This window comes from Pituophis catenifer, unplaced genomic scaffold, assembly GCF_029215685.1.
Source record: "Pituophis catenifer annectens isolate HBS135680 unplaced genomic scaffold, rPitCat1.0.hap2 SCAF_2, whole genome shotgun sequence".
NCBI lineage: Eukaryota > Metazoa > Chordata > Lepidosauria > Squamata > Colubridae > Pituophis > Pituophis catenifer.
In genome coordinates, this window is record NW_027256882.1 from 145,381,994 (window position 1) to 145,409,314 (window position 27,321).

Genomic DNA, 27,321 nt, shown 5'->3' on the forward strand with positions numbered 1-27,321 from the left:
TTGGTTGCATTGGAGCGATTTTTATCATTACTTGTTTACAATAATTATTTAAAAAGTCTGGATTGTTTTTGCTTGCTTTAGAATGCAGCTAGCAAGACTATGGGATCAGGAGCCACAATAAAACTGATTTTCTTCCACCATTTCCCCCTTCTCAGTGTGCTTGAAGGTATTTATTTGGAACATTTTGATTATCATCCCTTTCCAATGCAAGTTGCAGAGCATGGGCCTCTGGGAAGCCCTTGACCCACCACTTCCGCCTCTTCTGCATCCACTGTGAACAGCCTCCACCGTCATCCAGAGAGCCACCATCTCTTGTCCTTGCTATCAACAATCCCGTCCTATTCAATTACCTCCTTCCTTGTTGGGCCTAGCAAACTCCCTTTGACCGATGTGGCTCTGCTCTTGCTGCATTTGCCACATACATCTGAACACTGCATCAAGCCCAGCACCTGGATCCCAGCCCAACAGCAGTTGGACTGGGACTACTGGAACTGCCATCACTAAGTGGAGTAGTCATGTAAAGTTTTGCCTAATGATTGCTTCATTTAGCAATGGAAATTCCAATTTAGGATTGTTTAGCAAGGGGATTTTGCAACAGAAGGGAAAAATTCCAATCTTTTCCTTGGAGCTTCATGAGAGAGAATGACAGATATATAGTTAGATTGCAGGGTAATTTATATAATGCCAACCCATTACTATTTTACCGAAGTAAGGTCAATGTTCATGGAGATTTTCTTACCTGGCATAATGGATGAAATGAATAACTTTTTCTGTAAACTTCGCAGCTAAGGTAGTTAAGTTTACAGGCTGTTGGACAATCGTAAGGTTTTCGAAAAGAGGAAGTGCAATTTCAGGATAGCAGTTTTTCTGATGTTTACTGGAAAAAAAATCATTAAGATCTTGAGTATGGAATGAGAGAGTAATACAAAATTGGCCTCTAAAAATATTATTTATTTTGGTAGTTCCATGGCCTTTGCGCAACAAAATCAGCTAAAAAAGAGAGCCAAGGTTACATTTGGCTAGGTAGATTAAATTACTTGTCAGATCAATGAGACAGCCTCTAGCCAAACTGAAAAAGATAGGATGGAACACAAGTGACAAAGTTTCAAACTACCACAAACTACTCTGAAAGGATAATTAGGCTAAATATAGCTCGGAACTTGGAAGTTGCAGGACCACCTCTTCCAACCTAAATGAACCCAACCTACTACAGGTAGCCCTCGCCTACCAATTGCCCTGTTCATCAACTATTCAAAGTTACAATAGTGTTGAAAAGTAACTTTACAATCATCACCATCATTTATAACCTTCACAGAATCCCTGTTACACATTTTTTCCCTCTTTGCAGAGCAGAGAGATTGGAGAAAAAGTTATTATAAGAGACTAAACAGGCAGACAATAGGGGGAAAAGGGGGTCAGGCACAGACGAGACTATCTAAAGATCACTTGTTTGATTCCCTCCTTTCCTTCTTCCTATTATTTTAACACTGTGTTGAGCATTTAAAGGGAAAAGGAGTGGGGAAAAGAAAGCACAGTCACATGAGCTTATTGGCTGTCCAGAATTATCTTGTGGTACGGTGAATAGCCAATAAATTTGATAAATAGATAAATAAAAATGATTTCCCACTTAGGAAGTGCTTTGCTTAACAACAGAGTTACTAGTCCCAATTATGATTTTTAAATGAGGACTATATTTAGGTGGTTTAGGGGAGAACTTTTTGTAGTCCCACATTTCCATAGAATGAGGGAAAACATAGTTAGAAGGCCTTGCTTCTCAGAGGTAGCACCAGTGGAACTATTTCATGGAAGTCAGGCCAGTCCACACCTTGAGAGTTTCAGAAAGATGTTAATTACTGAGATATTTTGAAAGGTGTTCCAATTATGTTACATACAGTGCCATCTGTTTTATTAGTTTTATTTTTAATTTGGGTTGATCTTTATTGTGCATGGATTTTTGGATTTTCTGGTTCAGTGCTTGAACTGAAATTTCAAAACATACTATGAATGTTTTAATATTTTCATGATACTCTGTGAACTGCCAAGAGATACTAGTTTATGCTGGGATATAAATTCATAAACGATAAATAAACATACCTGACTGTTGTGGAGCATCTGGGACAAGCCGGGCAGGGAGGGAGGTTATAACCTGGAGTGTCAGTACAACCCATATCAGGGCTATATGGTATTCCAAAATAAAAATCAAAACCTAGAAACAAAAAGACATAAAATGAAGATACAGTATGTCTAGCTATCTCAACAAAGGGGTCACTCTTGTCTGAAATGGAATACACATCTGTGGCAAACTAACTGCCAGGACTCAGCAGGATACATATCAACATTCAAACAGTGACTGTGATCTCATGGTTCTCTTAGAATTATTTAAGAGTCTTAAACAGGATTAGGTTCATTACTGCCAGAAAAAACACTGTATTAGCAATAGACTTATATACTGCTTCATAGTGCTTTACAGCCCTCTCTAAGCAGTTTATAGAGTCATCATATTGCCCCCAACAATCTGGGGCCTCATTTTACCAACCTAGGAAGAATGGAAGACTGAGTCAACTTTGAGCCGGTGAGAATTGAACTGCTGGCAGTTGGCAGAATTAGCCTGCAATTCTGCATTCTAACCACTGCGCCACCATGGCTCTGTTATTAATCTGCACTAGACAATCTATGAGCCATTGGGTCATTACTGTTACTACTGTACTGGACAAATGAAGGCAAATATGCATGACCCAGGATAATGTTGCAGGATCCATTTGGGTTCGTCACTAACACCAGGGGTTTAATGTGGTGAGAGAGAACTGCTAAACTAAACAACCCATGACCCACTGGGTCAATATTTCAGAGGTATTTCTTTACCTAAACAGAGAAACAGAAAGTCCGAAGGCAGGCAATAAAGCAGTGGGAACGAGAGCAACTTCTGACTTCCTGCTGGTTTCCCCATTGATTTTGCTTGTGGAAAGCTGACAGGGAGTGTTGGAATCACAATCGTGTGACCTCCGCTAACTGTGGCATTGCGAATACAACTGGTGTGAAGTTTTTTCAGATTTCAATTACACAGGAGTAAATGGGTCATGGATTCTGTACTGATTCTTTAATTTAGCAGATTTAAAGTACCTTGATTCAAAAACGTTTGCCATTTGGGCTAACTGAAGGTTACAAGCAGACAAGAGGCAGGAGAATTTTAGCAGTATACAAATTACCTGTCTCTTTGATCTTTTCCCTCTCCCAAAAGTTTACAACATGTGGAATTTTTAAAAAGCTACTAGATTGAGAAAGATAAACCATTTAATACATGGAATTAAGTAATATTAACTAGTATTTCATTTTGGCTTAGTATATTGTGTGTTGCCAGCCAACAGTTGCTTGCAGACAATAGTTGAGCAATCTGTAGCCTACGGTTCCAAGCAGAGTCCAATACACATATCTGCCTCCACTTGAGTCCTAACTTAAATTGCCACTGGTGGCAATTTTTTGCTAATGTAAGGAAGGAAATACACAAAAACTGCACTGTAAGTCCTCAAATAGATTTCATACAATTTTTAAAAAGGAAGAAAAAACAACTTTTCCTAAAAAAAAAATCACAGTTATAAGATGACTCCATTTATTTTTGCATTGTCACTCAAAACACTATAGACTCAAACCTATGAAAGCATATCCAGTGCAGACTGGATTTATTGCTAAGCCTGCTGTATGAACCTAGCCAACTAAGATTTATTTCTCAAATGATTTTTAGCCAAATCACAACTAGCATAATGTGAGTCCAGTTCAAAGAAGAATTTTAGATGAAATATCAATATTGATGAAAATTAAGAGCTTGTTTGGAGTTTACAGGATTATAAATCTACATAGCTATGTATCTATGTATTTGCTTTGTTGTGATCATGGGCCTTATAAAATTAAAATACTTCCTTGTATAAAAACAAGTTTATTCTCCTCCATACAAAAACTAGCAGGTTAAGGAAAAGCTACATTCTTGCAAATCCTGCTTTCTATCCAGACCAGAATATCCTAGCTATCTATGTGGAAGTTATGTACATCAAAGCAGTCACTTTTATGAAATTACAATTCCAACTAGAACAACCATGGCATTTTAGTAGGAGGAAATAAGTATAGAAATCTTACCACGAAAGCTGGGATGGAAAGGGCCATGATGTCCCAAGTGCCATTTCCCTATAAAGAAGTGATGTGGAACAGAAAAGTATTAGTACCTAAACATGTTAATGCAAAATAGTGACTGTGGAAAACATTTAATATTGGCTACTTTAGCTCTGGGCAATTAGTTGAGAAAGTGAGGACAGGATCAAAATTTACAAACCATGTTATCTGACTCATCAAAATCATTGAGTCTAGCTCAGGGTGTCAAACTCAAAGCCCCTGGGGTACTTAGATCCAGCCCGCTGGGCCACCCTGGAAACAGTGAAGGACTGGTCCACGGTGCTTCTGCCAGCAAAAGCGGGCCTCCCCAGCTCCGTTTTCACTGGCAGTGGATTGCAGGAGGTTGTGGCAGCCGAAAATGGAGCTTGGAAGCCCGTTTTCGCTGGCAGAGTGCTCAGGCCACCACAGGCACCGACAGGAGTGATGTCAAGCTGGCCACGCCTCCAGCCCCCCCCAAGGTTAAACACAACCCAGATGTGGCCCTCAATGAAATCAAGTTTGACATCCCTGGCTCTAGCTAATATTAAAAAACAAGCCTATTTTTCTCCATTTTATGATAAAATTTGTGATAAAAAAGCCAGTTTCAGTCTAATGGTAAGGCAACAAGCTAGAAAGCAGGAGACTATGAATCCTTAGTCATGAAAGCCAGCTTGGGTGACTTTGGGCCAGTCATTTTTTTCTCAGCCCAACCCACCTCACAGGGTTGTTGTGGGGAAAATACGAAGAGGAAGGTGTATTGGATATGTTTGCCACTTTGAGATATTTGTAAAAGCAATAAAGGCAGGATAAATGGATAAAATTGCATAAGAACTGGGAGCTAGCCTTTCTTATCATAAAAACAGAAGAAAAACAACTCCATTCTCAGCATTAAACTCAGACCTACAAATGATTCACTTTCATTACATGTTGAATTATCTCACCAATTTACAACCTAGGAAAAGTGCATCTTTCTCTCTCAGCACCCAAATGTTATGAATCCAGTGACATTCCAGGATACCGAACCCTTATGCAATAAAGGTGAGTCTTAAGGCCAGTTTGCATATAGCATGAGAAAAGTACCCCATCTTCTGTTGTGAATAGTGTCAAATAGCTTGTAACAATATGTAAACTTAACACATAATTAAAAGGGCAATGTAAACCAGCAACAGAACTCAAAGAGAAAGCAGAAAATTGAACAAATCTTTAAAAACTTTACATTTATTGGGAAAGGAACCTTACTAAGATCCTGGAGAAACCTTAGGGGCAAACTGCCAAATACAAAGATTTCTGAGACAGCGATAGCAATAGTTTTGGAAGATAAACTATAGGAATTGTCCTATCCACAGAGAAGATGCACTATGCAAGGAATTTAGCAATGCTGCTGGGTTTCCTGGCTATCTCAGTGAAAGTGAGTTTGGGCACGCTCATGCCAAACCAGAATACCTTGGGATACACTTTGCAATCAAGGGGCTGGTGCTTCTTTGAGAATTAAACCTAGATGACGTAAAACAAAAAACAAAAAAACACGCGCTTCACTGGATTCATGGTCCAAGATGACTTCTGCTGCAAAGGTTCTTTATAGTATGGCAAATATTACCAAATTACCTAAGGAAATTCTGGCCTTCTATGCACATTTCCAACTGAAATAATTTAGTGGTATTATCTCTTTTCCAGCAATAAATCAAATCTTCAGTTTGATCATAGACTAGCATATATCCAGCTATAAACAGAATCAATTTAAGTTTTCTTTCTGGGGTAGGTTAAATTACCTATCATAGCGGTGAGGTAGCCAGCTTCTTTCAGAACTTCTGCCAATATTGTCTCGTTCAATGGAAGGCCTGCCACTGAAGACACAGCAAAATTGTGAGTGACACCGTTACGAAGGCCGAGGCGTCCTGTAAGCAGAGAGGCACGTGATGGGGAACAGGTAGATGCAGCTGAATGGAAATCTACAAATCTAGAAAAAGGGGAGAAAGGTTCCTATTATTTTTCATTTATTACACTCCTTTTCATTTGAAACAAAATATTATTGAGTTGGTTTATGACAAAGTATCTACGGTAACTGTAGTTAGATTTTTTATTTCTTAGAGGAGACTACTGTAGGCCAGGCTGTCCAAAGCTACTTGGTTAATGTAGTTTGACACTGAAATATGTGCTTCCTTTTTTTTCATCCTTATCCTTACGCACACTATGTACTTTTGCATCTATGGATCTGGAGCACTGTTATTGCTTTCAAGAAATTCCTATTAACTTATATGAGCATTAAGTTTGCACTATTTATGTCATGTTTTAAGGCTAGAGTAGATTTCTGTCACACCGCACGGAATGTATGAGTCTGTTGATTGGGGATGATGGTTGCATAGGTATTCTTTTTATGGGTCAGCGAATTTTAACGCTCCCTGCGTGAATATGTTTTGCCTTCTCCCACCTCCCAGTAGGAAGTCAGAACCAATCAGCATGCAGGTTGCCCATCTCTGCACGACACATAGTTGGGATTCAGGAGATGTTTGCGTTGGCCCGTCTGCAGCCTTCTGCAATCTCCACTTTCTCATCGACTGCTTTGCAGTGATGGGTATCGGCAGTTGCAGGCAATTCTGCCTTTAGGGAAAAGGGAAAGTGCCCAGATAGTTCAAAGAGCCTTGGTAGTACAGTGGTCTAAAGCACCCTGTTATTAAGACCAGCTGCCTGCAATTACTGCAGGTTCGAATCTCGCCAGGCTCAAGGTTGACTCAGCCTTCCATCCTTTCTAAGGTAGGTAAATTGAGGACCCAGTTGTGGAGGCAATAAGCTGACTTTGTATAAATATACAAAAGGATGAAGGCTATTGCTTAGCACATTGTAAGCCGCCCTGAGTCTCCGGAGAAGGGCGGCATATAAATCAAATTTTAAAAAAAATGTATACAGACAAAAATCATTATTTCAGAATTAGTGCAAATGCAAGATGCACAGCATGTTTGCTAACTTGGCTTCTCAAGGCTGCTAATGTCCAAGGGAAAATCAGTGCTAAGCTTTTCCTAGGGGACAAATCTGCCAATGAGGTGATATTTTCAGCCAGACTGGCAGTATCCAAATCTTCCTAAAAACTCATTCTCTAAAAGCATGCTGCTTTGTGCAACTAATGTGACTGATTTATTTTTGAAGTATCTACCGTTACAGATTTTGAGGCGTAGAAACTAAGTTTTTGGCCTATGGAAATTTAGGAATGGAGATGTGGCTATTAGCGTAGTTAAAGGGTAATTTATTTCATCTGATGACATCAAAGGCCAGAAGGTTCAAAGCACAGGACAAACATTCTTGAGAACGGCCTCACATAATGGGCAAGTCATCAGACTTTTTTTCAAGTTGAAGGTTATCCTGTACAGCAACATTTCATTTGAAAGAAGAGAATGTCAGTTAATCCAAATTTTTAAAATCTCAAGTGATCACAATATAATCTAATTACTTCTTTTCCATGCAGGATTAAGGAAAGCTATATGCAGAAAACCCCTTTTATCATGTGTCTGGGCTTCTTCTTCTTCTTTTTTTTTTTTTAACTAGCTTTAACCATAAAAAATGGAGCAAAAAATTCATACCATGAATTAGCTATGCTAATTGCTATGCTGTTGTAGACAACTCTGTCTACAACAATCTTTTCCAGTCCAGTACCCTACCAAATTTTTATCTGTAGCATACATTAGCTGCAGTGGTGGGTTGCCCCCGGTTCAGACCAGTTCACAAGAACCAGTAGTAAAATCGGTGGGAGGCTCCACCCACTGACCTGGACGTCATCATAGGTGATCTGCACATGCGCAGAAGAGTGCGGGCATGATGTGAACCGGTAGTAAAGGTAAGTAGAACCCACCCCTGATTAGCTGCAGCCCATATGGGCAATTATTGAAACAAGTATTCAGAGCTGCACCCCAAAACAGCTGAGGAAACAAGTTTGAAGAAAGTTGATTTACATTCTCATGTAAATCTCATAAGAAAAAGCTTGCTTGGCACAAATAATTAAATTAGTTATAACCTGGTGTCTTTAAATACTATATTTGGGGGGGGGGGGAGAGGAGGAAGAGTGGCTTCAACTATGTTATGACTCTTTTCCAGAAGTGTTTGCCATTGCTTTCTTCCTAGGGCCTAAAGAGAGAGTGACTGGCCTCAAATCACTCGGCTGCAAATCACTCAGCAGGTTTTGGGTCTAAAGTAGAATTGGAATTCAGAATCTGTTGGTTTCTAGTCCAATATATTTAACTACTATACCAAACCAGCTTTCCTAAAATCCTGGTGACTACCTGGACAAGTCCATAGATGGGGGGGTGGGGGGGGTGTTCCATAAGACAGGCACTATGACACAGAAGGCACATCTCCTAGGATCCAATGTAGATCCCTAGCTGATGGTACCCACAGCATCCCCTCTTTGCCAGATCAACTGGTGTGGGCTGAAATAACCTGGGAGAGGAGATCACTCAGATAGCCTGATCCCATGCCAACAAAGGTCTTTATTATCCTGAGTATATTAATTTTCTTGATATTTTTGGAAGTAGATTGCCATTGCCTTCTTTTTCTTAGAGCTGAGAAATAGTGACTAGCCCAGCTTCATGCAGCTGGCACTTTAAGTAGGGGTTGAATTCAGTCTCCTGTTTTCTAGTCTAGTGCCTTTACCAACTGTCTCTCACGGTGTACATTCACCAAATAAAACAATCTCCAACTTAGGCATTGTATTTGACTGAAATAATTCATAACAAAGTGACAATCTTAAATCTTTATAAGAGAAGTCTCTAGTATTTAGATTCTCTTTGGAGATATCAGCAGAATCCTATTGAGTGGATCTCACGACTCATTTATTATGGGCGTGTTTTAAAACTCCTGTTGTGCATAAAATAAAGCCGATACCATTCATGAGAAAAAATAGCAATAATTTGTTGCAAGTAAAAGAACTGAAAAAGAAATGTAACAGGAAAGCAATCAATACAATTATTTGGATGGATTTGCATGATGTCTTGGATGGATTATTGCATGATGGGAGATGGTGAGGAAATCTGTAATCCGCAGGTTTTTGGAATCTGATTAATTAGATCAAAAGGGTAAAAGTGTTTGAACAATAATAAGCATCTCATTCTACCGTAATATAAACTAAGAGTATAGCAGTGAGCTCAGAAATCCCTGGTTCAACTATTACTTCATAATTGGGGCCTTTGGTAAGTCCACTGTTTTCTGCATTTACTTTCTTCAAAACCTTGAGACTTGGAGATACCAGATCAATATAGACATAACAGTTCTGTCTGGGGTGGAAACCAGCAGCTCCAGCTGCATCAGCTTTATTCCCATAATGCCTATTGTATGTGTATTCTCTTCTATTGATACAGTTTGATGCGGTCTGTTGTGTGGACAGGTTACCATGTGTCTGAAATATTGTACAGAACTGAAATAGGCTATTTGGATTCTATGCTGCAGATCTATGACCAATCAAAATAGAAAAATAAATTAAATAATGCAAGCGAGGCAGGGCTCATGTCTCAATAGATGTACTGCTCTCATATAGTTCTGCAAAAACAAGATCCGTGGTAGTGCAGTGGTTAGAATGCAGTATTGCAGGCTAACTCTGCCCACAGTCTGGAGTTCAATCCCGACAGGTTCATCCTTCCGAGGTCAGTAAAATGAAGGACCCAGACAGTTGGGAGCTGTATGCTGACATTGTAAACCGCACAGAATGTGCTGCAAAACATTATGGGTTGGCATATAAGTCTAAGTGCTATTGCTATTCTGTACAAACAAGAGAAAAATCAAACACATGCTTGGCCTATATATTAAAGGAAAATGAGCTACAACTAATAGAAAGAAGGCTGACTGACTGCTCTCTAAGATTTGTGTTCGTGCCAAAATGGTATGAAGCAAATATGTTCAAGACAGATAACACAAGAGAAACATGTGTACACTAAGCAAACAGAAGTCCCAATCACCAGGGCTATCTCAACGCCTTGTTTGACCATTCGCCTGAGGAGGTTTTAAACAGCCAGAATTGACGTCTTTAGAGAAGCAATAAATTCTTGGTACATCCTACAAAACAACTATTCATTACAGCATCCTTGAATTAAATCACGTCTCACAATTAGCATTTGTAGCTATAGGAGAAATGGTTCAAACTAATTGCCTCCCAGATTTAGAGAAGTGCAAGTTATTAAGCAAGTTTACAGTTTTAAAGACTGAGCATTGGGGGGGGGAGGGATGTGCCATTTGTGCCAGTAAAATATTGGAAATGGCTCTTTAACTCTTCCAAATTCTACTGCATAAGCCACCCAGAGATGTTGAGAGTTGAGCAGCATACAAGTTTAGATGATAATGATGATGACACCAACCTATTTACCCCAAATGAATATGACCTTCAATTTAACATTATCATTCCACAAAAAAATGGAGTAGACAGTGAGAAAAAAAAAATAGATAGCAATGGAAAAAATGTGTAAATTCACATGAAAAATCTATGCAATACTTTCTTATGCACTGGTTAACTTAGGGCTGCCATCTCTTGATGAAACTAATCATGAATATTCCCCATTTCACTGCCAATAAATATATGCATATAATAATATTTATGTGTACATTTATTGTGGATATTTATTCATATTTCATGTTTCTAGACCATTCATTCTAGACTCACTCAAGGATACTCACCAGAAAAGGGCAAAACCAGGACAAAAGAATAAACTCACCTATTAATGAATATGAATACAATTTCATTGTTATTGTATTTATTGATATTCTCCCATGAATTAAGACTCTGGACGATGAACAATAAAGCAAAAGTAAAACAGGAGAAAAGAGTAAACCAAAATAAAACAAAAATATGGATGAATGCTGATCATGAATTCAGTTTTGATAGCATAATAGTTTTAACCGTTTTACAGAATGGGAGAGATAAAGGTACTTTCTAGACTATGGAAACATGCCATCTGACCTACTCTGATGGACTTTTCACAAAGAGGGGAAAATTCTAGACAGTCAGCTCTATATGTTTGAACCACATTAGCGCATTCAATTTTGTTGAGGTGATGCCAGACTATCTTGCTACTATGCCATGTAAGCTTTATCAGAAGCAAGATAATGTATTTAAAGTTGGTGTTATTTGGCAACAACTGGACTGATCTGACAGCTGTGTAGCCACCCCATTCTGGAATTACTACAGTTTTTCACTCCCCTCCAAAGGAACTTTCAAGTCTTGTAGTAGTGCAAATGAGTGATGATCAATTTGTAATCAACCTTGACCAGAGTCCCTCAAGGTCCTATATTTATGAAATTAATTTATCGCCCATTTGCATTTGAAAGCAATTATGTGGCGGTTTTACAATGTTTTGGGGGATTGACAGTATTATGTGGGTATTAAGTGGGATTAATGCTGTTAGTATTTTTTTATATACTCAATGGCTAAGAAATGAATGTTTGGTGTGTTATGGCATTTATGTTTTTGTTGGAATATTTTCAGGATCAGACTCAATAAATCTAGTAAGAGTTAAGAGTTCAAATATATCTCTTTTTATTTACACAAGGCATTCTATATTCACTGAATATTCACAGATAGAAGCAAGGAATGGGTGCGAGCAGCTCCTTATATATACAATGGGTGGAGCTAGGTATGGGAGTGGTAAAGTATGAATACATTAAGAAGTGAAGAATAAATTAACCCCTGATATCCCGTTCATATACTATTTACATATTAGAGAATAAGTGTTGTGGCCCCGCCCTCTGAGCCTGTCCCATCGGAGGAAGAAAGCTCCGAGCATGAGGAAGAGGAGTCAGCCAGGCCTCCCTCTCCAGGCCCCTCCCCTCTGGCATTGTCTCAAGTGCCGGCCGAGGGAGAGGAGACAGCTGATTCGAGTCAAAGTGATAATGACACATCATTCCTGGACGCACGCCTCCGAAGGCGTGATAAACGTTTGCAGCAGCTTGGGAGGCGTGCTAGGGATTAGAACTGAGTCACTGGACCACACCCCAGAGACCACACCCCAGAGACTATATAATAGAGAGTGGTGGTCAAGGATCTTTTGTGATGAATAAAGCAAAACCTTGGAGTCACTAAAGCCTCGTCCGGAACTGCTGGGAGAAATATTATTTCTGTTTGGACTTTCTTGAACGTTCGTATCTTATCTGTCTGTTTGTGAAAATAAAGTAACTTGGCAGACGGTGTGTCTATCGCTGCCAAGTCGGAGATAAGAACTGAGTGCGTTCCAAAGTGTTTCCTTAACCCTCGACTGGCTGTGTGTGTGTGTGTGGGGACGGGGACAGATCAATAAGGCATTTACATGTGACAAATCCCCCTCTAAATGCCGATTCGATATGCTACACCAATTACATTCAGATTCAGAACAATACAAAACATATAACTTGGAAGTCAAGTATTTATGTTGCTTAGATGGCAAAGGCTTTGTCAATATGTCAGCTAATTGTTCTGATGTCTCACAATGTACCGCTTTAATAAATCCATCCTGAGATAATTGTCTCACATGTTTAAATTTTATGTCAATATGTCTGGACCTCTGTCCAATGGCGTCAGATCTAGATATTTCGATAGCCGCTTTATTATCTTCATGCATGACAAAAGGTAGGGCAGGTTTTTTCCAAACATTAGAAATTAAATCATTAAACCATACAAGGTTATTTGCTGCTTTAGATAAACAAACATATTCTGCTTCTGTCGTTGAAGTGGCCACTAAATCTTGTTTGCCAGTGTACCAGTAAACTGGACAACCGTTTAGGAGAAATAAATAACCAGATGTACTTTTTCTGCATGAAGTGTCTCCAGCCCAATCCGCATCTGCGTAACATGTGAGGTTTGGCTCCTTGACATTATTAGGCTCTAATATCAAACAAAAATCTATGGTATTCTTTAAATATCTTAATATCCTTTTAACAGCTTCCCAATGGTACATTGTTGGTTTGCTGACATGTCTGGACAATAAATTGAGGGGTAAAGCGATATCAGGTCTAGTCCAATTGGAAATGTAAAGAAGGGAACCTATGATTGATCTATAGAATGTGTTATCTTTGAATTCAGGGGATGATTCATCTGCATTTCTTAGGAAGTCAGTCTGCATAGGAGTGTCACAGGGTTTGGCATCGCTTAGATTACATTTGTTCAAGAGTTCTATGATCTTATCTCTCTGAGAAAGCTTGAATCCTCTTCTAGTTTTACTAATTTGAACACCAAGATACTTATTTACTTTGCCTAAAGATTTCAATGAGAAATGTTCATTTAGCTTTGTTACAAATGTTTCTCTTCTCTCTTTATGTTTACCTATGTACAAAATGTCATCCACATAGATCAATACAAATTCTATGTAATCATTACCCTTTTTAACAAAGAAACAGTTATCAGCAGTAGTAGCATTGAAATCCATAGTTTTAAGTACTTTTACTAAGCAATCATACCATCGTTTACCAGATTGTTTTAACCCGTATAAACTTTTGTTTAATAACCAAGTTTCATTCTTGTTTGTGTATTGACTGTGAGGTGCTCTTACATATATTTCCTTATCTAATTTTGCGTGTAAATACGCAGTCTGTATGTCATATTGGAATACATCGAGATTGAGTGCTGAAGCTACAACTAGAGCTGTTTTGACACTCTCAGTTCTTACTGTGGGGGAGTATGTGTCAGTATAGTCCTCCGGATATTTCTGTGCATAACCTTGTGCAACTAATCTAGCCTTGTATAGAGTATTGCCTCCCTCTAAATTTTTAATTTTATATATCCACCTAGTGCCAATAATGGTTTTGTCCTTTGGTGCAATTGCAGGTGTAAATACATTTAATCCTTGTAAACTTTCCATCTCTTTTGTCATTGCTAGTTCCCATTTTTCTTTTTCTTTACGAGGAAGTTTTAACACTTCCTCATACGTATTAGGTGTCGTTGATTCTCCATCCATATGCATTATATAATCCTTATATTTATTTGGCATTTGGTTTCTGGTGTTTCTAATTGTTTTTTCAGGTTTACTATTATTATCGTGTAAATATCTTGCTTCCTTTTTTGTTAATGTATCTGTCTTTATTTTGTGTTGACTATTTGTCCATGTTTTGGTTTTGTTTCTATGTTTGTTGTCATTTTGCTTTTCTATAGTCCTTTTCTCTTGGGATTTTGTATCTGTGTTGTTGCTTGGGAATATTTCATTAAGATGTATTTTAGACCAGTTGGCCTGTTCATGGAACACAGCTGTTCTGGAAACTATAAATTTGTTATTATTATCAATGAATCTGTATCCTTTTGTACCTGTCTCATATCCCATAAATCTAAGTCTTCTAGACACATTTTCTCCCTTTCTTCTTAATTGTTTAGGTATGTGTACGTCTGCAGTGACTCCAAATATGTGCATGTGTGCTAATTTTGGTTTCCTATTATACATCACTTCATATGGTGTCTTATTTACAATGCTGGACCAAGTTCTATTTTGTGTGTAATTGGAATAATGTAGGGCTTCTGACCAGAATTGTTTGCTTAAGCCAGCATCTTCTAATGTGCATCTAATCATGGTTTGTAATGTTGAGTTCTTCCTCTCTGCAACTCTGTTCTGGAATGCAGAAAATGGGCTAGATGTGTAATGTAACATTCCTTTGTCCTTCAGCCATTGGGAGAATTCCTTAGACATGAATTCACATCCCCTATCTGTCATGATTTGTTTTATTTTGATATTGTGTTGTGTTTCTACGCGTTTGTAAAATTCTTTAAATTTCTGAAAAGTTTCACCTTTGTGTTTTAATGTGTAAACAAACCCATAGCGACTATAATCGTCCACAATGGTTAAGAAGTAACGTTTTTTATAAATGATTGATGGAGTTAGTGGACCAACCAGGTCCATGTGTACTAAATCAAAAATTTTATTGGTTGACCTTGTTGATTTTCTAGGCCTGGGACTAGTTTTTAGTTTTGTAGATTTACATACTGAGCATTCCAAATAGTTTTCACAATTTTTTATTCTAACACCTTCTGCGTGTTCAGTCATCTTTTGTACTACAGGAAAACTGGCATGTCCTAACTTCCTATGTAAAACATGAGCACACTCATCATGAATTGGTTTACCTATTTTTGGTCTTTTTTCATTATGTGCATCCTTGTGATCATGAGCTACTTTGCATTCACCATTGTCACTGTTGCTAATGTTTCCATTATCTAGTTCAATACAATCTTCCATATTTGAATCAATATTGTGTAACCATTTCTCCTTTGTTATTAAATAAGGTAGGCCTTCTTTAATCATTACTGTACCTACATCTATTTTATTTTTCTCCAAGGTCGCTTTTCCTTTTGAAAACACAATATTAATATCAGAATCTCTGCTTAGTTTTATGGCACTTAGTATGTTATGAGGTATTTCAGGTATTAGTAATACCCCCTCTATTTTTCCTAGGCCAGGTAAGGTTACATTCCCTCTACCTAATACTTGGACCTTTTCTTGGTTAGCTACCTTTATTACAAATTTATCTTCTACAAATGAAGATAATATACTTTTATTATTAGTGGTGTGATTAGTTGCTCCAGAATCAATAAGCCAATTATTGTTTTCAGTTTGCTGTATGTTAGTGTTGTCTTGTTTGTTTAGTCCATTCAGTGAACCAGATTTTCTATCCTTTGAATTATCTCTGCCCCCTCTATGCTCTTTGTAATTTGGAGGGCTTCTATATCTATGTCTATCAATGGAAGACTGTCTATAGTTGTATTTATTTCTGTGTTCTGACCTATGTCTTTCTTTTGAAATTTTGGGGCAATCTCTCCTATTGTGTTCCCTGGATCCACAGTTGTGGCATCTAAATGTTTCATTATATCTTTCTTGAAAAGCTACTTTTCTATATGGTTTGTGTTCTACGTGGTTGTTAGAGCGACTCCTCCTTGAATTGTCTTCAGCTATTAACTTATTGGATAGACTTTCTATGGATAAGTATCCTAGATTGATTGTGTCTAAATGTGACATATAATTATCCCATGATGGGTCAAGTGAGTTGATGATAACACTTTTCATCGTTTGGTCTGAAATCACCTCCCCCCTTAAATGCAGTTCAGCTCTTATTTTGTTTAAAGATATTAAATGTTCACTTATGGAAACCCCTGGTTTTATCCTAGAAGAAAAGAAATCTTTAGACATTCTTGTGGTAGTAGCTACACTATCACTGTGAAATAAATTGAACATGCATTGAATAATTTCTGAGACAGTCAGATTTTACTTAATGCTGTGATACATAGCAGGAGATACACTAGAAATTAATAAGAAAAATGCTCTATGGTGTAAGCAGTCTAACTTTAGGGTCCAAGGTTTTTTAGGGGGGTTAGTGATAAAAAACAGCAAGTTTTCTTTCATAAAGGCAACCTGGAGCTGCTGATACCACTCTTGCAAATTAATGCCATCAATTCTAAGTTTTGGAAAATCGTTAGGTAAGTCCCCAGTATTGTTATCCCCACTACTTACAACTGGGGGTAGTCCATGGTCTCGTAAGTGTTGAAAGTCACAGGATGGAGTGGGTATTCTGTGCATTAGTCTGAGTGGTCTTTCCTCTTCATAATGTCCTCTGTAGTTCTCTGTATTCATCTGCGCATGTGCGTTGTTCATTTCTCTGTCGAAGCTGCCAGGTGAAGCCTCTGTGGCCGCAGTTCCTTCATAAGGTTCCTCCTCCGACGATTCGGTCTCCGTCTCTACCTTGATCGTCCTGCTGATAGCTGGTGCTTGCCTTCTTTCGCCAAAGTCGCTCCGCTTGAAGCTCTCCACCTCTGGAACCGTCTGCGGCGTGGGAGAAAACCTGCAGGGTCCTCTGGGCTCAGGTGTTGTCATCCTTTCTGCACGAATTGAGCTGGATATGTTCTGGTTTGTCTGTTTGCTTGCTTGCCTTCTTTTTGTTTTTGGATCATTGACTTCCGTTGATTTTTTTGCCATTTTTAAATTTGGATCAAATGTTTTAAATAGTTGTCTCATGGTTGCTTCGACTTTCAGTTTAATAGATGTTTCTTCTGCGTCCGTATCTGATTCTTCTGAAAAATAAAGATTTTCTTTACTATTTTTTGTACTGTGTGATTCTTTTCGCGCCAGAGATTTTGAATGGTGTATCATGATTGGTTCTGCTTTGCTTGTCTCAGTAGTCGGTTGGAAACAAGATGGCTGCCATTCAAAATTTTGAGCGGGATCTCTGTTCTTTCTTCTTGTTATTTTTTCTTTTATAGATGGCTCGCTCACCGTTTTTGGTTCTTTGAATTCAGCTGTCTCGATGCTATTCTCTCTCGCTGCTCCGCTTTCTTTCAAAATGTTTTGAAGGTCCGCGATGAGTTCGTAGTCATCCTTTTGTTTTTTTAGTATTCTCAGTATCTCTGACCTGAGATTGTTGCCTTCTATTTCTTTATCGTTCTTGGAGTTTTCTTTCTTATACATGTTTATTTTATTGAGTCAATTCAACCATCCTCTGCTACCAGCTTGTTGGAATATTTTCAGGATCAGACTCAATAAATCTAGTAAGAGTTAAGAGTTCAAATATATCTCTTTTTATTTACACAAGGCATTCTATATTCACTGAATATTCACAGATAGAAGCAAGGAATGGGTGCGAGCAGCTCCTTATATATACAATGGGTGGAGCTAGGTATGGGAGTGGTAAAGTATGAATACATTAAGAAGTGAAGAATAAATTAACCCCTGATATCCCGTTCATATACTATTTACATATTAGAGAATAAGGCATTTACATGTGACAGTTTTCTTATTCAATTCTGTCTATTTTACTTTTATATTATTCTGATATATCATTCCTTTTGGAGTTAAGCAGCATATACATTTCAGAAATAAATAAACCAAGTTTATTTAAAAAAATAACCCTGATATTTCTTCAAAACCACATTTTTCTACTGGAATTGGCCCAACCATTTCAATCATGCCACAAGAAGCAATGGGTTTTCCCCCATTTAGGGGAGGTCATGAAGGTGCCATTTTCCCCCACCATTGGATTGGCTCTCTGGAATGGTCTCCTATGGGTGTTAGGTCCCTACTCTAGTTGTTTTCTGAAGATTGCTAAAAATAGTTTTTCCACAGGAGGCTGATACAACATGCTATCTAGAATGCTTCTGTATTTTTTAATTTAAGTTTTATGAATCTTCCATGTTACCCTCTCATTTTGATATACTGTATGTTATAAGCTGTTGAAAGTACCATATTTTTCAGAGTATAAGACGCACCAGAGTATAAGATGCACCTTTGTTTTTGGGGAGGAAAATAAGAAAAAAGCTGATTGGCAGGTGGATCGGTCTCCCGGAATACCCCCAATCAGCTGTTCCCAGAGGTGAATTTTAGCAACAGGTTCCTTGGTTGTGAGCTCTGTGCCTTGCTTTTTTTTTCCTGCCTCTGAAAGCCTCCAAAACAGAGCTTCAGAAAAAAAGCCTCTGAAGCTCTGTTTGGGGGCTTCTTTTCTGAAGCTTCTTTTCTGATGCTTTTTCAGCCTCTGAAACCTCCGTTTGAGAAGCTGGGTGGGGCTACATTCGGAGTATAAGACGCACCCAGATTTTCACCCTCTTTTTTGGGGGGAAAAGGTGCGTCTTATACTCCAAAAAATACAGAATGCTTTTGATTGTGCACAATGTAAATGTCATAAATCAATAAGCAAACAAAAATGCACAACTATAAGTACAATCCTATAATCCTGTAGCATTTAAACAATTGTCTACACTCTCTAAATACATGGTAAATAAATGTGAATGCTAGAGAATGGTTTGAAACTCACCTCATTCCTTCCCGGGCTATCTTATCCAAATTAGGTGTGTTTTTTTTTAGGTCCCAGTTGGCTCCAAAATCTCCCCATCCTACATCATCTGCCAAAATTACTATGAAATTTGGTTTCTTGTAAACTGTTCTTTCCCAGTTAAAAGAAAGCCTGGGATGGTAGTAGAGAAGCCCAGTAAAACAACTGACCAAGACCAACACCAGTGCTTTAAGAAGCAGAATATCCATGGCATCAGGAGAGCAGTTTTAGGAGAATCTCATGAACGTTAAAAATATCCAACTGTAAATGTTGCCTGGGTGTTCTTTTCTTCAGAGGCAATGTGGATATTTCAGATCAACTGCAACATTCCCGAAATTCTGCAGAAAAGAAAATTAGAACGACATATTAAGAAAAACATACATACAAGCTTGCAGGTAGAGATATAACATGCTGTTTACTTGCTTTACTTGAAAGGCGACTCTGAATTTAAGATGGTTCTTTAAGAAAAAAACAGATTAAAAAAAACCTGTGAACACAAAGGCAATATGTTTTGCATTGCCGGCTTGGGATCCTGTTGGTTTGTTAACACCAGCTAAAACCAGTTCGGAAGATTTGTCCCTCATCCACTCATTGCCCAGGGTATGTGTGCATTATATCCATATATCCAAACCAGATAGATAGATAGATAGATAGATAGATAGACAGACAGACAGACAGACAGACAAAGTTCTAGTAATTAATTGCTTTCAAAATATAACCACTTAAAAGATAATTGTTTCACTTACTAATCACTCTCACAGAAAACACACACAAATATTCACACTTTCACATAGGTCCCTTTCCAACAGAAACTGCAAAAAATAATAAATAAATTCAAGAGGAGGAAAAGGCAGCTACACAGGAAAAGAAAAAAGAAAGAAAGGGCCATGCTCAGAAGTTAAAAAAAGAGTTAAATTCATAAAGTAAACAACACCTGCCAAAGTGCAGTTAATCTTCAAAGTCATCAAAGATCTACCTACGTTTGCATCTATTCTAATTATCTTGCTTTCAACAACTACTTCTTATCAGTATATTTCCATGTGCAATTATTTGGGAGGGGGGGAGGAAATCTCCTAGGGAAAGCAGATGTATTGGTCAGAGCAAATTATGCCATGAAATTGTATTCATAGTGGCAAGCTCTTGAAAGTCACACTGTCATGGAGAGGAAACAAAATTATTTTACCATAAACCTGCACACTCTCGTAAAAACTTTAGCCCTTTATTTGCAGGAACCCCAAATCCAACAATTTAATCAAATTCTAATCTAGAGCAATATTTGAAGATTCTTTAGATGTCCACTTTCAGACAAAGTCACACTTAAGTACAGTTTGAATCAATGATTTGTATAGCGGCCCATCTCACCAAAAGTGATTTCGGGTGGCATGCAACAAATGGATAAAAAAACAATAAGAGATATAAAAAAAATAAGAGATTAAAAAAATATAGAAATCTACATTAAACAAAATAAGGAGTGTAAAAAAACCAAGTATACAAACCCCTAGGCCAGCTCAACAATGAAACCACCTAAACAAATCTCCAGTTCCTTGGGAGTTCCGTGTCCAATAACATAATCAGGTTTTGACAACTCAAAAGGGATGGAGATCATCTAATTCTGGGGGTAAGGATGATCATGATAAAGAAGGCACTTCTCCTGGCACCCACTAAATGCAGATCCCTAGCTGATGGTACTTAGAGCATGCCTTCTGTGCCAGATCTAATGGGTCGGGCTGGGAATAACCAGGGTGAGAGATGATCCTTCAAGATAGGCCAATCCCATGAAGGGCTTTATTATCCTAAGCATATTTATCAAAATGTCTTTAAGACCACAACTCAAATTCCCATAGATTAGAAGACAAACTTTCCACGCCTTAAAATAACTACTTCCTGTAGTAGGAGCACAATGTATTTACTGCAATCCAGAATTCTGCTTTCTACCATGGACAAATCTAACCGTAGCAACTTTTCTTCCTAATCACGAACCATATCAGTTATAGGATTTCTAGCTGTATGAATGAACTGTCACGTCTGAATTCGCCTCCACCCTTACTAGAATTAAAGCTTATTAGAAAAACAAAATTGTCTAGTCCTCAAAATGATAAATGCTATGACATGCAAAGTATAGCTGATATAGGAGTCATCGCAGGCAGCATAAGGGCAAGCCTAGAACAAATGTAAGGATTTTAAGTACAAAAGTTAATACATAATTTCAAAATTCAGATTCCTCTAAAAACATGAACAAAATTAAATTTTAGCAAGATATAGGCTACATGCAAACATTCAGACATTTTTCTGGTTGCTACCAGAAGCTACTCTTCTCAAACTACAGGTGGTCCTTGAATTACGAACATAATTGAGCCCAAAATTTATGCTGCTAAGTGAAACATTTCTTAAGTGAATTTTGCCCCATTTTACGACTTTTTTGCCACAGTTGTTAAGTGAATCATTGCATTTGTTAAGTTAGCAACATGGTTGTTAAGTGAATCTGACTTGACTTTGCTTGTCAGAAGGTTGCAAAAGCTGATCACATGACCCCAGAACACCGCAACCGTCATAAATGTGGAACAGTTGCCAAGCATCTCAATTTTGATCGAGTGACCATGGGGATGCTGCAATGGTTGTTAAGTGTGAAAAACAGTCATGTCACTTTTTTCAGGGTTGTTGTAACTTTGAACGGTCACTAAATGAACAGTTGTAAATTGAGGACTATCTGTAATGTAAATCTGACTCAAGTAGATCCAAAGTTAATAAAATTGCAGACAACATTCCTTTCCTTAAGAACTTGTCTTGGTCTGTTCTGGCAGCTTCTGTGTGGTAAATGAATTATAAGATAAAACAGTTTTCCCCATCTGTGAGTTCTTCAAGTATATTAGCCTGCATTACCCACAACCAACCAGCACAGCCAACACAAACCAGTTATTTTATAGATAAAATCCCGCTTGAGCAAGGCAGACGATATCTATTACCAGATATAGTATCTGGAACTATCTAGACCAGTCTTTTTCAAACTTGCAACTTTTAAGATGTGTGGACTTCCATTCCCAGAATTCCCCAGCCAGAATTCTTGGGAGCTGAGTCCACATATTTTTAAAAATTGCCAGGGTTGAAAAACGCTGAATTAGAAAAATGAAAACTATGTGGTTTACTTGTTTATGAGATAAAATACAGGTAGTCCTTGACTTACGACTACAATTGAGCCCAAACTTTCTGTTACTAAGCAAGACAGTTGTTAAGTGAGTTTTGCCCCATTTTACAAACTTTTGTTAAGAGCTAGAGAAGTCAGTCAAATGAGTATAAAGATTTATTGCAAGCTTAAGCTCTCTACAAACATCCAACCAGCCTTTAAGGGAAATGAGCAGGAGATAAAGAGGCATTCAAGATGGGCTGGATTTAGTTCTCAGGGACTCGTGACTTATGATGTATTAGATCCCTCCCTTGGGCTCAGCCAGGTTATCTCTTAAAACCTTTCCTGCTACGGTTGTTAAGTGAATCACTGAAGTCATTAGATTAGTAACATGGCTGCTAAGTGAATCAGGCTTCCCCATTGACACTGCTTGTCAGAAGGTTGCAAAAGGTGGTCATGTGACTCCAGGACACTGCAACCACCATAAATACAAGCCAGTTGCCAAGTGTCCAAATTTTGATCATGTGACCATGAGGATGTTGCAAGGAGCTGCAGTGGCGCAGTGGTTAGAATGCAGTACTGCAGGCTACTTCTGCGGCCTGCCTGCAAATTGGCAGTTCGAATCTCACCGGTTCAAGGTTGACTCAGCCTTCCATCCTTCTGAGGTCGGTAAAAAGAGCCTTGATGGTAAAAAGAGCCTTGATGGTACAGTGGTTAATGCACCCTGTTATTAACACAGCTGCCTGCAATTTCTGCTGGTTCGAATCTCTCCAAGGCTCAAGGTTGACTCAGCCTTCCATCCTTTCTAAGGTAGGTGAAATGAGGACCCAGTTTGTGGGGGCAATAAGCTGACTTTGTATAAAAATATACAGAATGAAGGCTATTGCTTAACGCATTGTAAGCCGCCCTGAGTCTCCGGAGAAGGGCGGCATATAAATCAAATTAAAAAAAAATAAGAAAAAAAAATGAGAACCCAGATTGTTGGGGACAATAGGTTGACTCTGTAAAACCGCTTAGAGAGGGCTGTAAAAGCACTGTAAAGCAATATATAGGTCTAAGTGCTATTGCTATTGTAATTATGAAAAAAGGTTATGAGTCACTTTTTTCAGTGCACCTGTAACTTTGAATGGTCACTAAATGAATGGTTGCAAGGCAAGGATTACCTACCTGTATTACAATGCTTTGCTAATTAGCAAAGGAAAAAAAATCTAATCTATCTGATATATACTTTACATCCCCTTGTGAAGTTGAAAGCTGCACCAAAGTTCTAGAGAGAGAGATGTGGTAATATTTGACTAACTGATTAGTACATGTTTATTACATTTTATACTTCCAATATTAATGGTCATCTTCCCAAATAAAAAATTCTACTGTTATTTCAATTTCAATTTCAAAAGTAGATCAGTTCTATTAGTGCAGGGGTGTCAACAGGCCGCGGGTTTGACAGCCCTGTATTAGCGGATCAGTTCTATTAGTGTGCTTTTCTGTATTAGTGTCACTGACCAAATCAATTTAGCTTTGTTACTGAAATTGCCATTCTCATTTAATTTTATTTTTTTTTATAATTTGTACTTATGAAAAACTGAAATAATCTGGATTGTCAGAACATCCTAAGAATTCTAAGCAAAGAACAAAAGCATCCTAAGCAAAGAACAATGCATTGTAATTCTGCAAAATATTATTACCTCTGATAAGAGATGTTTTTGAGGGTGGAAAGTACTGTTATTTTTAAGCTAAATTGGCATCCAATTCCCAGATAGGGATCACAGTTTACTCTGTGTAATTATGAAGGCCTGTTACATGAATAGCACGTAACAATGAATGCGGGGTCAAGGGCCAGGGACTGACAACCCACTCTCCTGAATTACTATGAGGAAAGCACTAAGAAACCAAAGCAGTGGCCAACAGGCTTATCATCAATGTATCTGCTGGCCGTCTCTTGCATTTCTTGAAGAAGGATAGAAAAGAGGTTCAGAGTGTAATCTGTAACTTGGAGCCATGGAAGAACTAAGTCCCCTCTGCTTTATGCCCAAATGCCGCAAGAGATAGGGACATTTTTAAGAACACCTTTAATATATATTCGTTTAATGACTGTTTGAAGTTATAATGTCACTGAAAAAAGTGACCAATAACTGTTTTTCATGCTTGCAGCCATTGTAGCATCCCCATGGTCACATGATCAAAATTCAGACACTGGATTATAATCAACTGGCTCCTATTTATGATGGTTGCAGTGTCCCGGGTCATGTGGTCGCCTTTTGTGATCCTCTGACAAAGTCAATGGGGGACCAGATTCACTCAACTACCGTGTCACTAACTTAAAAACTACAGTGATTCACTAACAATTGTGGCAAGAAAGGTTGTGAAATGGAGCAAAACTCACTTAACAACTGCGTTGCTTAGCAACAGAAATGTTGGGCTCAATTGTGGTTGTACGTCATGGACTTCCTATACTAGGGACATACACAAGGCCCCTTAAAAGTCCCAGTATCACCACCAGATCCCACTAGGGATCTAGGCCTGAACCTCTGGCCATAATAATACTATTTTTTTCCCGCTTTAGAACTTCCCACATCAGCATTTATCGGTTCCATCAGGTCTGCAGGAAGAGTACATTCCAAAGAAATAGCTGGCAGATCTGAAACAGTAATAGCTGTACCTGGCCAGGTATTTCTAGCCAGTTCACCTTCACCAGAGAAGGCCTTTATTCATATTTTAAAAGCTCACCATCCTACCACAATACTGAAACCAATCAGTGGTAAACACTCTGTTTGCAGATCAGTCACTTTGACAGCTTGCAACACTTGTACCCAGCCTTTATTAACTAAGTTAATAAATCAGAGTTCACTTTTATGAGATGCCAACAGCCTGATCCGCTGAGAACTGGACAAAACTGACTTAATTTCACAGAGGAAAGCTCCTTGTACATCACCATCAGTCCAGTCTAATCTGCAAGGACAGCGAGAATGTTATCAGAGGATGACACTTGAAAGGGGGGAAAAAGCCGGCTGGAATATCAAAGACAGAAAGTCACTGGGAGCATAAGCAGTCGGAGGTGGGTGGAACAGTCCAGCTGAGTCCAGCTAAGACCAGTATTATGACAGATGGTTCCAGTTGAGTATCAAAGACCTTGGGGAAAGAATGTGCAGCTGAAGATACAAATTTGGTCAGTTAGTCAACACAACAAAAGAAAGAAGGGGTAAGAATGACCTAATTAAACAATGAGTAAAGGGATGGGATAAACAAAACAAAACTCAGTCCTGAGAAAGCGAACAGAAAAGGAGATTTGAAAAATTAAAACACTCCGTGCACAAGGCAAGAATTCAGGAATTGGGCCTGCTCGAACTTCAGATAAATTCCCTAGCAATCAGGCTTAATGAATAAGTGAATATAAGCTTTGCTGGAATTACTGAGGTTAATTAAAGGCCTAAGAGTCCTAATTTCCAAGAGCAGGTTCCCAGGAAGCACCTACATAAAATATGGTAGGTAATACCATCCTGACTACAAAAATGGGGTAAAGAGGAAGTTACATACACACACACACACACACACACACACACACACACACACGGAGGAGGAAATGAAGGAAAGATGAAGAAAAAGTCATCTGGAATACAGGTAGTCCTTGACTTACGACCACAACTGAGCCCCAAATTTCTGTTGCTAGGCAAAAAAACTTGAATTTTCCCCTATTTTATGACCTTTCATACCATAGATGTTAAGTGAATCACTGCAGTTGTTAAGTTACTAACATGGTTGTTAAGTGAATTTAGATTCCCCATTGACTTTGCTCATCAAAAGGTTGCCAAAGTTGATCACTTGACTCCAGGACACTGCAACTGTAGTGTGTGTAAAAAAATAAAATATCCCAGTTGCCAAGCATCCAAATTTTGATCAGGTGACCAGATGGATGCTGCAGAGGTGTGAAAAATCATCTTCATTTTTTTTTCAGGGCCATTGTAATTTCAAATGGTCACTAAATGAATGGTTGCACATTGAGGACTACCGTTATCCCAGGTGTGTTGGACTGCCACATGGAGAGGCTGCACAACTTCATTTATATTCAGGTGCTATGCCTTCCTGTTATCAGAACTGAAAAGGTAGCATAGTGGTAAAGAAACTGCTATGTGCATGCAATAATTTGCAAGATCATCTATGGCAGCCATCCCCAATCTTTCCGGCTCTGTGGTCTAGCAGTGGCAGCAACGGGGGAAGAGGATGGTTTTGTGCGCCCACCCGCCACTTACACAAATGTACACAAAAATCATGTGCTCCACGGCCTGGTTCCCAATAGGCTGCGGACTGGTATTGGTTCACAGACCTGGGTGGATGGGGGGGGAGGGGGGAGCTCTGATCTACAGGTAAGGCTGGAGAAGATTCCTTGACAGCTGCTGTCGAAGAATTGATCAAGTGGCTATAACCTTCAATCATACTGGGAACCACACTCTTAAAAGTGAGCGACAGGACAGAACAACAAAAAATTATCAAGATTTGATTTTTAAAAAAGTATTTAGATCAGGGGATATTCTGTTCTTTCTTCTATAAACAATGCCTGTCTGCTACTAAAGGCAGCACTCCTGGATTAAAATTTATTCCATCTCTGTAACCTAAGATTGGCTAATCAAGCCATGTACAACTTGTTAATTAAGTTTGCTTGTCCACGGAACCAACAGGTACATGCCAGCACCACTGTTGTTAAGACAGTTACGTGCTTTGCTTAGTTACTAGATTTCTATCTTGCTCTTCAGTCAAGAACTTGATGCTGCAGATATTATGCTCCTTCCTCCTATTTTTTCCCAGAACAAGACTCAGAGACACATTGTGTTGAGACAGTGGATGAGCACAAAACGTTAATACATTCTCTATTAAAGATTTCCTTTTTACGACCATGTAATCCTTTAGTTCGAGGTAGAGCCGGGACGACTGGATGGAGCTGAGTGTTTACTGGCCGGATACCCTTCATCAGAGAGAAACATCTGCCGCTACTTAGGATTGAACTCTCAACCTTCTGAGTGGGGTTTGTGTGTGTGTGTGAGCTTCTTGACCACTAGGCCCCCACACCGCTCCTTCCTCATTCTACATTACTGCATTATTAATTTCAGTCGTGAGTTTCAAATTGTTTTACTACCGGTTCTGTCGGCATGGCTTGGTGAGCGTGGCGCAGCGTGGCATGGCATGGCTTGGTGGGCGTGGCAGGGGAAGGATACTGTAAAATCTCCATTTCCTCCCCAATCCAGGGGAAGGTTACTGCAAAATCCGCATTTCCTCCCGATTAGCTGGGACTTGGGAGGCAGAGATTAGATGTGGGTGGGGCCAGTCAGAAT

General features: G+C 38.7%; 1 protein-coding gene across 4 annotated transcripts in view; it reads right to left on the bottom strand.

Annotated features, from left to right (window-relative positions):
* Positions 1 to 27,321, bottom strand: part of ARSG (arylsulfatase G) — a 127,664-nt gene that overhangs the window by 49,528 nt on the left and 50,815 nt on the right. For 2 of the 4 annotated variants that reach the window (XM_070937725.1, XM_070937726.1), the window contains 5 exons: positions 18,859 to 19,214; positions 5,910 to 6,097; positions 4,129 to 4,176; positions 2,095 to 2,206; positions 740 to 877 (listed from right to left, as the gene is read on the bottom strand). In XM_070937725.1, coding sequence (XP_070793826.1) covers positions 740 to 877; positions 2,095 to 2,206; positions 4,129 to 4,176; positions 5,910 to 6,097; positions 18,859 to 19,085 — 713 coding nt within the window. In that variant the 5' untranslated portion in view covers positions 19,086 to 19,214. Of the gene's footprint in view, positions 1 to 739; positions 878 to 2,094; positions 2,207 to 4,128; positions 4,177 to 5,909; positions 6,098 to 10,826; positions 10,895 to 16,568; positions 17,597 to 18,858; positions 19,215 to 27,321 lie in introns of those variants that run through there. The other 2 variants (XM_070937724.1, XM_070937727.1) reach the window with 2 other exon arrangements.